General features: G+C 48.0%; 1 protein-coding gene across 12 annotated transcripts in view; it reads right to left on the reverse strand.

The window, feature by feature from the left end:
- Positions 1–17,374, reverse strand: part of LOC106592083 (dachshund homolog 2) — a 312,801-nt gene that overhangs the window by 152,673 nt on the left and 142,754 nt on the right. For all 12 annotated transcript variants that reach the window (XM_045690137.1, XM_045690135.1, XM_045690138.1 and 9 more), the window contains exon 2: positions 5,555–5,679. In XM_045690137.1, coding sequence (XP_045546093.1) covers positions 5,555–5,679 — 125 coding nt within the window. The remainder of the gene's footprint in view (positions 1–5,554; positions 5,680–17,374) is intronic.

A 17,374-nucleotide genomic window follows, 5' to 3' on the forward strand; every position in this document is an offset into this window, starting at 1 on the left:
GCGAAGGCTAGCCCATATGTCACTAAACAGATCCCCAGACTTTAACCCCTTCAGATGACTGAATGGAGCGAGGGACTGCCGAGCCGAGCCGACACACAGAATTGGGAAACATCGCCAAGACTGACACAGAATCAGCTGATACAGCAGGATTGAGGAGAGGTCAGAGAGCAATACCACTGGTCCAGGACTATGGGAGAAGTCAGAGAGCAATACCACTGGTCCAGGATGTCAGGAGAGGTCAGAGAGCAATACCACTGGTCCAGGACTATGGGAGAAGTCAGAGAGCAATACCACTGGTCCAGGACGTCAGGAGAGGTCAGAGAGCAATACCACTGGTCCAGGACTATGGGAGAGGTCAGAGAGCAATACCACTGGTCCAGGACGTCAGGAGAGGTCAGAGAGCAATACCACTGGTCCAGGACTATGGGAGAGGTCAGAGAGCAATACCACTGGTCCAGGACGTCAGGAGAGGTCAGAGAGCAATACCACTGGTCCAGGATGTCAGGAGAGGTCAGAGAGCAATACCACTGGTCCAGGATGTCAGGAGAAGTCAGAGAGCAATACCACTGGTCCAGGATGTCAGGAGAGGTCAGAGAGCAATACCACTGGTCCAGGATGTCAGGAGAAGTCAGAGAGCAATACCACTGGTCCAGGATGTCAGGAGAGGTCAGAGAGCAATACCACTGGTCCAGGACTATGGGAGAAGTCAAAGAGCAATACCACTGGTCCAGGATGTCAGGAGAGGTCAGAGAGCAATACCACTGGTCCAGGACTATGGGAGAAGTCAGAGAGCAATACCACTGGTCCAGGACGTCAGGAGAGGTCAGAGAGCAATACCACTGGTCCAGGACTATGGGAGAAGTCAGAGAGCAATACCACTGGTCAAGGACGTCAGGAGAGGTCAGAGAGCAATACCACTGGTCCAGGACTATGGGAGAAGTCAGAGAGCAATACCACTGGTCAAGGACGTCAGGAGAGGTCAGAGAGCAATGCCACTGGTCAAGAACTATGGGAGAAGTCAGAGAGCAATGCCACTGGTCCAGGATGTCAGGAGAGGTCAGAGAGCAATACCACTGGTCCAGGACGTCAGGAGAGGTCAGAGAGCAATACCACTGGTCCAGGACGTCAGGAGAGGTCAGAGAGCAATACCGCTGGTCCAGGATGTCAGGAGAGGTCAGAGAGCAATACCACTGGTCCAGGACGTCAGGAGAGGTCAGAGAGCAATACCACTGGTCCAGGACGTCAGGAGAGGTCAGAGAGCAATACCACTGGTCCAGGACTATGGGAGAAGTCAGAGAGCAATACCACTGGTCCAGGATGTCAGGAGAGGTCAGAGAGCAATACCACTGGTACAGGATGTCAGGAGAGGTCAGAGAGCAATACCACTGGTCCAGGATGTCAGGAGAGGTCAGAGAGCAATACCACAGGTCCAGGACGTCAGGAGAGGTCAGAGAGCAATACCACAGGTCCAGGACGTCAGGAGAGGTCAGAGAGAAAAAACGCTGGTCCAGGATGTCAGGAGAAGGTTACAGTAAGGAGACTGTATTGTAATGGGGTCACGTGTATTAACCAGGTTAAAGTGACCCAATGCTGTAAGACAACAGCGCCTGGCACCTAATACCATACCCCAATGGTATTAGGTGTCAGATGTGGACCATACACATACACACACACACACTTCATCTCTCTATCTCTCCATCTCCCCGTGACCAGGGGTGAGGCCAATGTGGCGTGATACATTGAGTATACAAAACATTAAGAACACCTGCTCTTTGCATGGCATAGACTGACCAGGTGAATCCAGGTGAAAGCTATGATCCCTTATTGATGTCACTTGTTAAATCCACCAATCATTGTAGATGAAGGGGAGGAGACAGGTTAAAGAAGGATTTTTAAGCCTTGAGACAACTGAGACATGGATTGTGTATGTGTGCCATTCAGAGGGTGATTGAAGGGCCTTTGAACGGGGTATGGTATTAGGTGCCAGGCGCACCAGTTTGTGTCAAGAACTGCAGCGCTGCTGGGTTTTTCACGCTCAACAGTTTCCTGTGTGTATCAAGAACAATCCACCACCCAAAGGACATCCAGCCAACTTGACACAACTGTGGGAAACATTGGAGTCAACATGGGCCAGCATCCCTGTGGAACGCTTTCAACACCTTGTAGAGTCCATGCCCCAACGAATTGATGCTATCAAAAGGGGGTGCAAGTCAATATTAGTAAGGTGTTCTTAATGTTTTGTACACTCAGTGTAGAGAATGGAGGTGATCCAAAACAGTTGCTAAATAGTACTTGTCAGAGTGAGGCCAATGGACGAGGAGAGGGGACGGACGGACGGACGGGTTAAGCAGATGGAGAACAAGTCCCCAGTGGGACATGTCATTCATCAAAGTCACCAGGAAGGGCTGAGTTTGTTTGTTTTCAGCCACAGACAGAGAGAGAGAGAAAGAGAGCGAGAGAGAGAGAGAGAGAGAGAGAGAGAGAGAGAGAGAGAGAGACAGACAGACAGACAGAGAGTACGGGAGTGGGAGAGGGATAGAGACAAGAGAGAGAGCGAGAGCGAGTGGGAGAGAGAGAGAGTGAGAGAGAGAGTGAGAGAGAGAGTGAAAGAGAGAGAGAGTGAGAGAGAGAGAGAGAGAGAGAGAGAGAGAGAACGGGAGCGGGAGAGGGATAGAGACGAGAGAGGGAGCGAGAGAGGAAGCGAGAGAGAGAGAGAGAGAGAGAGAGAGAGAGAGGGAGAGGGAGAGGGAGAGGGAGAGAGAGAGAGAGAGAGAGAGAGGGAGAGGGAGGGAGAGGGAGAGGGAGAGGGAGAGAGAGAGGGGGGGTTTCATGACTGCCTGCATGAGGACGTTGACAGGGGAGAAAATATGGATTTAAACTGAACACCTTTGTGAGATGTGGACCATACACACACACACTTCATCTCTCTATCTCTCCATCTCCCCGTGACCAGGGTTGCTTCAGTGTCCAGTACTGTAGTCAGTAACGGCAGTCATGTTGTACATGATGACTGTACTGTAGTGTGAGGATGGAATCCTGAAGCCTGCTGTTGGAGCTCCTCCTCTCCTCTCCCTGGAGTGCCAGGGGCTTCTGATGTTTCTGTCAACAGCATTCCAGGAAACCAAATGCTTCAACAAAGCTCACAACATGTTAGTTTTGCTCTTGCTCAACTCAACACTCCTACCCCTCCATGGGGGGTAAAGCTTGCTCATTTGTACAGATTATTCCCAAATGACATGATAACGACAACACAAATGGTTGCTAATAACTGAATGACAACTCCGATACAAATCTGCTATTTGACGTCTGTCGTAAGATGTTTTCCACTGAAATAGGAACATTGTTACTTTTGACTACAGTGGTATTATTTCATGTACAAGTACAACTACTGCTGCTACTATTACTAAATTACTGGTTGGTAAATTCAAAATATATTCATCAATATGTAGTAAACATTAACTTTTGCAGGGTCTCTGATCCATTCAGGATGTATGACGTTATATTATTCCTTTAAGGTTTATAAATAAACATATCTAAATAAACATATTTAAATATACATATCTAAATAAACATATCTAAATATACATATCTAAATAAACATATCTAAATATACATATCTAAATAAACATATCTAAATAAACATATCTAAATATACATATCTAAATAAACATATCTAAATATACATATCGAAATATACATATCGAAATATACATATCGAAATATACATATTGAAATATACATATCGAAATACACATATACATATCTAAATATACATATCTAAATATACATATCTAAATATACATATCTAAATAAACATATCTAAATATACATATCTAAATAAACATATCTAAATATACATATCTAAATAAACATATCTAAATATACATATCTAAATATACATATCTAAATAAACATATCTAAATAAACATATCTAAATATACATATCTAAATAAACATATCTAAATAAACATATCTAAATATACATATCTAAATAAACATATCTAAATATACATATCTAAATATACATATCTAAATAAACATATCTAAATATACATATCTAAATATACATATCTAAATATGTTGTTTGCTTATAGGAAGGCACATGAGCAGTTGAAAAGGCTGATATTTAAGAGATCAGCAAGTTGCCCCATTACCCTAATTCAAAGGCTTTTCAGGAATAATATACCTCTAGCTGTATTAACAAAACCTGTGAAAACGAAAACAAAACATGGATTTTGCAACTACAATACTGCTTGGCCATTAAAGGTAAAAATAATAATATCAAAATAATTAAAGGTTGTACTTAATTATCACATTAAACTACATGTTCATATTGAAAAGATAAGAGTATTTGTCCACTAGTATCTAATTAAGTCTAGTCATCTGACAGACAGGCAGACAACTACTCTACCGCCTGAGTTGAGTTTTACACTGATGCACCGAGACGATACAAAATGTAAATGACTTTCATGTGCATTTTAAAGAAGGCCCACCACCCACTGCAGGGGAGGAGAATAATAACAGTAATCTGAAATAAATCACTAGCATGGCTAACTGACTGCTCAGGCTACTCGTCTGCACACATCAATATCCTTGCTGGCCATCGTGAGGACTAAACCGCCAACATCAGCAATTTAGAGAGAAAATGTAAAAAGATCTTAACAAGACAGAACCTGTAGTTTGCTGTAGGTACACTTTCCAATAGACACATGCAAACACAGCATAGAGACAGGCATTGTGTTGATGCAACAAAGTTAACTTTATCAAATAGATTCCATCATATTGCAATTATATTAAGAGGAGAAAGGAGAAGGAAAGGCCTACAGCAACAACGAGATAGAGACTGGAGAGGGAATAGGAGAGAGAGAGAGAAAAGGAAAGAGAGAGAGAGAGAAGGAAGGAAGGAAAGAAAGAGAGGGAGAAAAGGAAAGAAGGAAAGAGAGAGAGAGAGAGAGAGAGAGAAAGAAGGAAGGAAAGAAAGAGAGGGAGAAAAGGAAAGAAGGAAAGAGAGAGAGAGAGAGAGAAAGAAGGAAAGAGAGAGAGCGAGAGAGAGAGAAAAGGAAAGAGAGAGAGAAAAGGAAAGAGAGAGAGAGAGAGAGAGAGAGAGAGAGAGAGAGAGAGAGAGAGAGAGAGGGGAGAGCAAATGCATGTGTGAGAAAAGGCTACAGAAATCCAATAGTGTAACCTCTGTGTGAGCGGCAGTAGTGACCAGTGAAGGACAGCGGAGGAAATCAATAAGAGCTGATTTGCAGAAGCAGGGGGTGGAGATGAGAGGAGGGGAGAAAGAAAGGCGCCTGGAAATAGAGACAGGGGCCTCAAGGGAAAAGATAACAGAATCGCTTTCATCAAAATGTGATAAATCCAAGTCTTTTGTATAGGACACCTGATGGCTCTCTATTTTTTTATCAAACAAAATACATAATTAAAATACATAATTAATGGAAGGTAGAGGTTAGGCTGGTGGAGGGTAAATTCTTTTTTTTTTTTGGGGGGGGGGGGACTATTGGTTGTGTGCATGTTTAGAGTGGCTGCACATGGATGAGAGGGATCTTACCTCCGGGCGACATGGATGAGAGGAGGCCGGGAGACAGTAGGCCGTGGACACTGTGGGGAAGAAGCCTGGAGCTTTCCTGCATCGCTACCCCAAGGGAACGCTTGGGTGGTCGGCCAGGCCTGGAGCTGCAGAGAGAGGGAGAGGAGAAGGAGAGGGAGAGAGAAAGAGAGAGAGAGAGATCAATGTGAATACACAGAAAATGATCAACTATTTAAATAACTATTTTACTTAGACCACATAGGCTCACAGTGTAAGAGACCATTGATTGATACATTTACAATGGTTGATTTTATATTTCTCTACACACGTAGCAAACATACGTAGCAAGCGTGATATGAAAATTGTATCACATTCTCTATCATTTAAATTGACAACAATAGACATTAAGAGATGGAAATTATACGTTAATGACAATACTTTCCTCCTGGCTACCCCAACATATGTTTGTCACCCCCCCATCCCCTCGTCCTCCCGTCCCCTCGTCCTCCCGTCCCCCCGTCCCCTCGCCCTCCCGTCCCCCGTCCCCTCGTCCTCCCGTCCCCTCGTCCCCCCGTCCCCCATCCCCTCGCCCTCCCGTCCCCCCATCCTCCCGTCCCCTCTTCCTCCCGTCCCCCCTATCCTCCCGTCCCCTCGCCCTCCCATCCCCTCGGACTCCCGTCCCTTCGTCCCCCCATCCTCCCGTCCCCTCTTCCTCCCGTCCCCTCATCCTCCCGTCCCCCCATACTCCCGTCCCCTCGTCCTCCCGTCCCCTCGGCCTCCCGTCCCCTCGGCCTCCCGTCCCCTTGGTTCTCCCATCCTCCCGTCCCCCCATACTCCCGTCCCCTCGTCCTCCCGTCCCCTCGGCCTCCCATCCTCCCGTCCCCCCATACTCCCGTCCCCTCGTCCTCCCATCCCCCCGTCCCCCTATCCTCCAGTCCCCTCTTCCTCCCATCCCCTCTTCCTCCCGTCCCTCGCCCTCCCGTCCCCCCATCCTCCCGTCCCCTCTTCCTCCCGTCCCCTCACCTCGCCCTCCCGTCCCCTCGCTCTCCCGTCCATTCGTCCCCTCGTCCTCCCGTCCCTTCGTCGCCTCTTCCTCCCGTCCCCCCATACTCCCGTCCCCTCGTCCTCCCATCCTCCCGTCCCCCATACTCCCGTCCCCTCGTCCTCCCGTCCCCTCGGCCTCCCATCCTCCCGTCCCCCCATACTCCCGTCCCCTCGTCCTCCCGTCCCCTCGCCCTCCCATCCCCCATACTCCCGTCCCCTCTTCCTCCCGTCCCTTCGTCCCCTCGTCCTCCCGTCCCTTCGTCGCCTCTTCCTCCCTTCCCCTCTTCCTCCCGTCCCCTCGCCCTCCCGTCCCCTCGTCCTCCCGTCCCCTCTTCCTCCCGTCCCCTCGCCCTCCCGTCTCCCCCATACTCCCGTCCCCTCTTCCTCCCGTCCCCTCGTCCCCCATCCTCCCGTCCCCCCCATACTCCCGTCCCCTCGTCCTCCCGTCCCCTCGGCCTCCCATCCTCCCGTCCCCCCATACTCCCGTCCCCTCGTCCTCCCGTCCCTTCGTCCCCTCGTCCCCTCGTCCTCCCGTCCCTTCGTCGCCTCTTCCTCCCGTCCCCTCTTCCTCCCGTCCCCTCGCCCTCCCGTCCCCTCGTCCTCCCGTCCCCTTTTCCTCCCGTCCCCTCGCCCTCCCGTCCCCCCATACTCTCGTCCCCTCGTCCTCCCGTCCTCCCGTCCCCCCATACTCCCGTCCCCTCGTCCTCCCGTCCCCTCGTCCTCCCGTCCCCTCGGCCTCCCATCCTCCCGTCCCCCCCATACTCCCGTCCCCTCGTCCTCCCGTCCCCTCGCCCTCCCATCCCCCCATACTCCCGTCCCCTCTTCCTCCCGTCCCCTTGTCCTCCCATCCTCCCGTCCCCTCGTCCTCCCATCCTCCCGTCCTCCCATCCTCCCGTCCCCTCTTCCTCCCGTCCCCTCGTCCCCTCTTCCTCCCGTCCCCTCTTCCTCCCGTCCCTTCGTCCCCCCATCCTCCCATCCCTTCTTCCTCCCGTCCCCTCGGCCTCCCATCCTCCCGTCCCCCCCATACTCCTGTCCCCTCGTCCTCCCGTCCCCTCGTCCTCCCGTCCCCTCGTCCTCCTGTCCCCTCGTCCTCCCGTCCTCCCATCCTCCCGTCCCCTCGTCCTCCCATCCCCCCGTCCCACTATGGGGGGATTACACAGAGACAGCAGGTAGACAGAGATCCTCTCCACTGATAACACAGGACACACACAAAAGCTTGATAATAATCAGCTCAAACACATATGCCTTGAAGTGCACAGGGGACATAGCATATTCCAGCAAGGCCATATCTGATAAGGGATCACCAGCGTTCAGACACATTGTTTCAGGGTTTGGTGTCTGACGCTGTAACATCAGACTGAGATTCCTTCCCTCTGGGGTCAGGAAGTGAGAAGCTAGTCAAACCGTTCCTTACATTACACAACCCCTCACACACACACGCCCTTCCTCACTTCCCAACAGTAGACTCTTAAAGAGTGTACTAGACTAATAGGGTGTTTCTGTCGCACACACACACGCCCTTCCTCACTTCCCAACAGTAGACTCTTAAAGAGTGTACTAGACTAATAGGGTGTTTCTGTCGCACACACACACGCCCTTCCTCACTTCCCAACAGTAGACTCTTAAAGAGTGTACTAGACTAATAGGGTGTTTCTGTCGCACACACACACGCCCTTCCTCACTTCCCAACAGTAGACTCTTAAAGAGTGTACTAGACTAATAGGGTGTTTCTGTCGCAGAGACAGACACGTATGTGACAGGCTGAATGAAGTAGGCTATAGGGGGGTGGGGGGGGGGCTTGAAAAGAAAAATGCTAATTCCAGCGCTGTATACCATTGGCCAGCGTCCAGGAACAATAACAACAACAAAAAACGCTGTGTTGTTGCCTCATTCTGTATTTCATTAACATTGCAATGGCTACAAACACAAACAAGACCACAGAGCAATCAGCATACAAGTAAAAGGAGGGGGGTGTTCAATATGGGAACAAATCAGAGTAGTCTTCAGAGACATGGTTGAAAAAGCTGCACTAGACGCTCCAGATGCCACTACACTTGGCTGGCCTGGGATCCGCTTTAAAGTACAAAAGACGCAGAGAAGACTTGAACGGAGAACAGAGGACAGAAAGAAAAAAACCTTGGAGAGACAAATGGAAGGCTCTTATCAGTGTTCCAAACAGAGTGTTGCCATTAGAACAAAGCCCATTCGCTGTGAAGCGTCCGTCTCTCTTTCTTTCTCGTTCGCCATGCCCCACTCTCTCTGTTCAACACAAAGGCATTCACTCACAAGCTGCCACAACAGTCCATTTCGATTCAGCTGTTTGTTCATTCCCCTTTAATGTCTTGTTCTTCTCTTTTCTCTGGCCAGTTTATTCTGTTTTAAGTATGATTCACCTGAACATTCCCAGTCAGAGTAGCCAAGGACTCTAGAGTTGGAGGAGTCACTCACCTCAATAGAAAATAAAGTAACTTAAAAAATTAAATACAAATGTAAATAGTTAAATTGTTGACATGGGTCAGTTACACAGTCCTGAACATGAGGTGTTTGTCAAGGAACAGTTTATTGGTCTTCCACAGAAAATGACCCAGATTACCGAAAGTTACTGTACTCCTACAGTCGACAGAACTAGTGAGCTCTGCTACAGTACGGCAGAACTAGGGAGCTCTGCTACAGTACGGCAGAACTAGTGAGCTCTGCTACAGTACGGCAGAACTAGTGAGCTCTGCTACACTACGGCAGAACTAGGGAGCTCAGCTATAGTCGGCAGAACTAGGGAGCTCTACTACAGTACGACAGAACTAGGGAGCTCTGCTACAGTACGGCAGAACTAGTGAGCTCTGCTACAGTACGGCAGAACTAGGGAGCTCTGCTACAGTCGACAGAACTAGTGAGCTCTGCTACAGTACGGCAGAACTAGTGAGCTCTGCTACAGTATGGCAGAACTAGGGAGCTCTGCTATAGTCGGCAGAACTAGGGAGCTCTACTACAGTACGACAGAACTAGGGAGCTCTGCTACAGTACGGCAGAACTAGGGAGCTCTGCTACAGTACGACAGAACTAGGGAGCTGTACGGCAGAACTAGGGAGCTCTGCTACAGTCGGCAGAACTAGGGAGCTCTACTACAGTACGGCAGAACTAGGGAGCTCTGCTACAGTACGGCAGAACTAGGGAGCTCTGCTACAGTACGGCAGAACTAGGGAGCTCTGCTACAATCGGCAGAACTAGGGAGCTCTGCTACAGTCGACAGAACTAGGGAGCTCTGCTACAGTACGGCAGAACTAGGGAGCTCTGTTACAGTACGGCAGAACTAGGGAGCTCTACTACAGTACGGCAGAACTAGGGAGCTCTGCTACAGTACGACAGAACTAGGGAGCTCTGCTACAGTACGGCAGAACTAGGGAGCTCTGCTACAGTCGACAGAAGTAGGGAGCTCTGCTTTAGTCGGCAGAACTAGTGAGCTCTGCTTTAGTCGCCAGAACTAGTGAGCTCTGCTACAGTCAACAGAACTAGGGAGCTCTGCTACAGTACGGCAGAACTATGGAGCTCTGCTACAGTCGACAGAACTAGGGAGCTCTACTACAGTACGGCAGAACTAGTGAGTTCTGCTATAGTCGGCAGAACTAGTGAGCTCTGCTATAGTCGGCAGAACTAGTGAGCTCTGCTATAGTCGGCAGAACTAGTGAGCTCTGCTATAGTTGGCAGAACGAGTGAGCTCTGCTATAGTCGGCAGAACTAGTGAGCTCTGCTATAGTCGGCAGAACTAGGGAGCTCTGCTATAGTCAGCAGAACTAGGGAGCTCTGCTACAGTACGGCAGAACTAGTGAGCTCTGCTATAGTCGGCAGAACTAGGGAGCTCTACTACAGTACGACAGAACCAGGGAGCTCTACTACAGTACGGCAGAACTAGGGAGCTCTGCTACAGTACGGCAGAACTAGGGAGCTCTGCTACAGTACGACAGAACTAGTTAGCTCTGCTACAGTACGGCAGAACTAGGGAGCTCTGCTACAGTACGACAGAACTAGGGAGCTCTGCTACAGTACGACAGAACTAGTGAGCTCTGCTACTGTACGACAGAACTAGGGAGCTCTGCTACAGTACGACAGAACTAGGGAGCTCTGCTACAGTACGACAGAACTAGGGAGCTCTGCTACAGTACGACAGAACTAGGGAGCTCTGCTACAGTACGACAGAACTAGTGAGCTCTGCTACTGTACGACAGAACTAGGGAGCTCTGCTACAGTACGACAGAACTAGTGAGCTCTGCTACAGTACGGCAGAACTAGGGAGCTCTGCTACAGTACGACAGAACTAGGGAGCTCTGCTACAGTACGACAGAACTAGTGAGCTCTGCTACTGTACGACAGAACTAGGGAGCTCTGCTACAGTACGACAGAACTAGGGAGCTCTGCTACAGTACGACAGAACTAGGGAGCTCTGCTACAGTACGACAGAACTAGTGAGCTCTGCTACTGTACGACAGAACTAGGGAGCTCTGCTACAGTACGACAGAACTAGGGAGCTCTGCTACAGTACGACAGAACTAGGGAGCTCTGCTACAGTACGACAGAACTAGGGAGCTCTGCTACAGTACGACAGAACTAGGGAGCTCTGCTACAGTACGACAGAACTAGTGAGCTCTGCTACAGTACGACAGAACTAGGGAGCTCTGCTACTGTACGACAGAACTAGGGAGCTCTGCTACAGTACGGCAGAACTAGGGAGCTCTGCTACAGTACTCCACTGTGTGTAGTATTCTCTATTGACTGGCCTGCAATTCCAATCGATGATAAACTTCATGTGACCCTCAATCTGTTACACCAGGGAGGTGGCAGCAATGATCACACCCCCTTCTGCACTCACCCTCAACCCCCTTCACCCCCTTCCATCCTCCTTCCCTCATCCCCCCCCCCCACAGTCATATCCCTCATGACTTGTTGGCTGTCTGCGTGAGCTACGTTCAGAAAATGCACAGCACTCACAATTGTCACTTTACTAATCTAATTAAAAACTATGAACAGCCAAGCGTGTAAAAAGCAAAAAGCAAAAAGAGTTCTCAACATGAATCACTTTAGCGGTTGTAGTGAGCCTTTAACAGGGAACGCTCAATGAAGTTACTGTAGTGTATCAACGTCAGCCTGGCTTACTGCTCCACAGAGTCTGCAGGGCCCTGTCAGCTCACCATAGAGCAGGGCCCTGTCAGCTCACCATAGAGCAGGGCCCTGTCAGCTCACCATAGAGCAGGCCCTGTCAGCTCACCATAGAGCAGGGCCCTGTCAGCTCACCATAGAGCAGGGCCCTGTCAGCTCACCATAGAGCAGGGCCCTGTCAGCTCACCATAGAGCAGGCCCTGTCAGCTCACCATAGAGCAGGGCCCTGTCAGCTCACCATAGAGCAGGGCCCTGTCAGCTCACCATAGAGCAGGGCCTTGTCAGCTCACCATAGAGCAGGGCCCTGTCAGCTCACCATAGAGCAGGGCCCTGTCAGCTCACCATAGAGCAGGGCCCTGTCAGCTCACCATGGAGCAGGCCCTGTCAGCTCACCATAGCGCAGGGCCCTGTCAGCTCACCATAGAGCAGGGCCCTGTCAGCTCACCACAGAGCAGGCCCTGTCAGCTCACCATAGCGCAGGGCCCTGTCAGCTCACCATAGAGCAGGGCCCTGTCAGCTCACCATAGAGCAGGGCCCTGTCAGCTCACCATAGAGCAGGGCCCTGTCAGCTCACCATAGAGCAGGGCCCTGTCAGCTCACCATAGAGCAGGGCCCTGTCAGCTCACCATAGAGCAGGGCCCCTGTCAGCTCACCATAGAGCAGGGCCCTGTCAGCTCACCATAGAGCAGGGCCCTGTCAGCTCACCATAGAGCAGGGCCCTGTCAGCTCACCATAGAGCAGGGCCCTGTCAGCTCACCATAGAGCAGGGCCCTGTCAGCTCACCATAGAGCAGGGCCCTGTCAGCTCACCATAGAGCAGGGCCCACAGTTTTAAAACTGTGTAATTAAGCCACTATGGAGGTTCTAGGTTTTCAGTCTTTGTTTATTTCATTTTCATACATTAGAGATTTTTTACAGAGGGTTTGCTGAGTACTGAGTACATTCATATTCAGATATCCTGTACATACTCACATACAATCTTTTTTTGTTGGGGGAAGGGGGGGGGTTGTTTATTTTTGTCCTTGAGTTACCTTGGCCCTTAACATTTTCTAGGAGTATGCATACACTTTACAATAATAGAGAATGAATGGATGTGACTACATAAGCAGGCCTTACACGTCCAAGTGTTGTAATTAACTTCAAAATACGATAAAGGTATTTATTAGGTCATCAGTTACTGTTGCCATAGAGACAATATTATGGGGTAGTAATTTGTCTAACTGCCCAGAAGTGCAGGAACAACCACCTCTACAGTAAATTCACAGACGAGGGTGTTGTAATACAGTGCAGGCCTACTGTACATGACACAGAAAGAACTACTTCAGATATCTTATTCATATATTCTGTCTTGTAATTTATGGCTTATAGGGAAAACGGCGGTCCCTTCCACCTGTGTCTTCCATCACACTGGTAAATGATGATGACAGAAGCGGAACACCTGATACTGAAGATGAAACTAATTCACTGGAGAGAAGATAATTAGCTAAAATGACAATTAAATGTTTCTGATGTTTTTTATTTTTATTTATTTCACCTTTATTTAACCAGGTAGGCAAGTTGAGAACAAGTTCTCATTTACAATTGCGACCTGGCCAAGATAAAGCAAAGCAGTTCGACAACATACAAAAACACAGAGTTACACATGGAGTAAAACAACATACAATCAATGATGCAGTAGTAGAAAATGTGCTGTGCTCAGTGCAATTAATTTCATACTTAAATAAATTACCTTTTAATCAAATTGGCCACCATTTTGACATAACATTACAAGGAAGTTTATATTTGTTTAAAACAAACTACCCTATAATTTGCAGACTACTCTACTTTGTTACGGGCCTAATAATGCATAAACCAAATTATGAGAATGTTTGGTTTGGTTTGTGTCCCTCAAAAAGAGAGTCTCTTGAGAACCCATTAATAACCAGAATGTTCTGATAACGTGTGGAAAGTTCCGGAGAGGAAGGGGATTTATAAAACACTGTCGAAACCTTTTGAGCAGATTAACCAGACGTTTCCTTCAACGTCTTAAATGAGAGAGGGCTTCCTTTGGAGGGTGGATTGTTTTCCATACACATAGCTGATTGTTGAAGTAAAGGAATGGAAGTAAAGAAATTGTCCTTTTTTTGTCTGGAGTGGCCGACTTATTCCCCTCTCGCTCACCCGTGTCATTTCTTTTGCGGGGCGATTGTGTGCCAACTTGGCCTTTTCCCTCAGGAGACTGGAACTATTTTCTTATTTGGCTCCACTTTTACTGAGCAGTGTGTTCCTGCCACTCTTTCCTAGCTGGCAGCAGGTGCTTCCTTGTATAAGCTGGTCCTGCTGACTATCTTTACTCTGACTCCAAGAGCAGGATCTGCATCAAATGTCCCAATGCAACAAAGGGCCTAAATGAGATACACTGTAGATCAATACAGTTCTGCAGAGCCCGGTCCCTCCCTCCATGTCCTGTGTAAACCTTTATGCTCTGCTTCAGCCATGGAGGTAGAAACTTGTGCTGGTATTCAATAAAACTGTGGATTGATTTTATATTGCTCCAAATGAATTATGTAATTACAAAGACAATGTTTTGGGGTTAAATACTTGACTTCTGTATTTTTGCAATGCAGTAGTGAAAGTGTTACGTTTCCTAACTGCTTTTACTTTCCCATATTCACAAAATAATGTAGAAATGCTGAATATGATTTTGGAGCCCACATATCCCCCCTGTCCACCATAGGAGAAAGCTAGGTGGTTGTATACTGCAGAGCATCTCCCCTCACATCCAGATGCACTCACTCCGACCGGGAATACTGAACAACAAACAGCCTCATTGGTGGGCATAATACCCATTCCAGCTGCTATGCACCTCCATGTTTGCCCTCTCTGAAGCAGAGGCACACACACACACACACACACACACACACACACACACACACACACACACACACACACACACACACACACACACACCCTTAGAGGGTTCCACCGGGCAGAAGGAACAGATGGCTGTGAAAAGTCATTCACACGTTCCCGCACGTTTCACTCACCAGAAAAGAAAAACCCTGGCAATGCTCTCGTCCAATCATTACCCTCAACTCTCAGGCGGCATCACTGCCTCTCCTGGAGACGACTTAAAGTGGGTTACTAAGCAATTTCTAGTCCAAACGAAAATGTCGCAAACGTGCCCTTGACATTTTTCAAACCGGTTAATTAAATATTCAAAGTAATCAGATACCTGCTCGTCTTGCAGCAACAATACAGGATGGGGCCTGAGCCAGAGCCTGGGTTAACCTGCTACTCCAGGAAGACCATCCTCTCATTATGACTGATGACTCCACCCACTCTTCTCAATGACAAAGGCCAGAGAATGTTGGTCAATATCTGTGGAGAGCTTTCTTGCGAGTGGATGGCACCATGCTGCACTAACCACTTGTGTTCACTTCAAACAAATACATTTGTCTTACACAAACTTGTGGAGGCTGGTGGTGGTGGGGAAAGTTTGAAGTGGTTGGAGAACTGGCCTAAAAAAAATCTGATTTCTAAAATGTTAAACGGGAAATTGTTTTAACAACAACAAAGATGGCAGCCTGCAAAAAAAAATGTACAAGTCAGGGTGCCTTTGAAGATATTTAATTAAAATCTAATCCTGCATTCTTAAAGGCTCACATAAATTAAGCTGTCAGTCAGGAGATTTATGCATTCACATTTGCATATTGCATACAATTCATCAATTACTCATGTTTGAGAGGCCTGCATATCCCAAGGAGAGAGAGGCTGCCAGTGTGCCAGCACAGTGAGAACGAGGGAAAGACAGTGAGAGAGACGGAGAGAGGGAGAGGTGGGGCCGACCCATTGATGCCCAGAACAAGTCAGTCTCCATATGGCCACACACTCAACTCAAACTGCTGAAACCTCCCTATGCCCATCCCACATGTATAAAACCTCCCTATGCCCATCCCACATAAATAAAACCTCCCTATGCCCATCCCACATATATGAAACCTCCCTATGCCCATCCCACATATATAACATCTCCCTATGCCCATCCCACATATATAAAACCCCCCTATGCCCATCCCACATATATAAAACCTCCCTATGCCCATCCCACATATATAAAACCTCCCTATGCCCATCCCACATATATAAAACCTCCCTATGCCCATCCCACACATATGAAACCTCCCTATGCCCATCCCACATATATAAAACCTCCCTATGCCCATCCCACATATATAAAACCCCCCTATGCCCATCCCACATATATAAAACCTCCCTATGCCCATCCCACATATATAAAACCTCCCTATGCCCATCCCACATGTATAAAACCTCCCTATGCCCATCCCACATATATAAAACCTCCCTATGCCCATCCCACATATATAAAACCCCCCTATGCCCATCCCACATATATAAACCTCCCTATGCCCATCCCACATATATAAAACCTCCCTATGCCCATCCCACATATATAAAACCTCCCTATGCCCATCTCACATATATAACACCTCCCTATGCCCATCCCACATATATAAAACCTCCCTATGCCCATCCCACATATATAAAACCTCCCTATGCCCATCCCACATATATAAAACCCCCCTATTCCCATCCCACATATATAAAACCTCCCTATGCCCATCCCACATATATAAAACCCCCTATTCCCATCCCACATATATAACACCTCCCTATGCCCATCCCACATATATAAAACCTCCCTATGCCCATCCCACATATATAACACCTCCCTATGCCCATCCCACATATATAAAACCCCCCTATGCCCATCCCACATATATAACACCTCCCTATGCCCATCCCACATATATAAAACCTCCCTATGCCCATCCCACATATATAACACCTCCCTATGCCCATCCCACATATATAACACCTCCCTATGCCCATCCCACATATATAAAACCTCCCTATGCCCATCCCACATATATAAAACCCCCCTATGCCCATCCCACATATATAAAACCTCCCTATGCCCATCCCACATATATAAAACCTCCCTATGCCCATCCCACATATGAAACCTCCCTATGCCCATCCCACATATGAAACCTCCCTATGCCCATCCCACATATATAAAACCTCCCTATGCCCATCCCACATATGAAACCTCCCTATGCCCATCCCACATATATAAAACCTCCCTATGCCCATCCCACATATATAAAACCTCCCTATGCCCATCCCACATATATAAAACCTCCCTATGCCCATCCCACATATGAAACCTCCCTATGCCCATCCCACATATATAACACCTCCCTATGCCCATCCCACATATATAAAACCTCCCTATGCCCATCCCACATATGAAACCTCCCTATGCCCATCCCACATATAAAAAACTGCTAGCTGGACAATGCATGTCACCCGAGAAAGCAATGTGTGACGTAATGTTTATACTGTATCAAGTATTGGATTATTATTGATCAATGACCCCCGTTGACCCCTACCCTTGCTTCAACGGTATATGAAGGAAGAATGTTAAGAAAGCGTTGGCACACAAATTATTGAGCGTTGTGCTTTAGTTTGATTCAGCATAGGAATAATCATTTATTACTATAACTTGTTCCAATCATTTCTAGGACTTTACCATTAACAAGACCTTTGGCTGGACAGTAAAATACAAATTAGAAGAAAAATAAGA

Source organism: Salmo salar, chromosome ssa11, assembly GCF_905237065.1.
Source record: "Salmo salar chromosome ssa11, Ssal_v3.1, whole genome shotgun sequence".
NCBI lineage: Eukaryota > Metazoa > Chordata > Actinopteri > Salmoniformes > Salmonidae > Salmo > Salmo salar.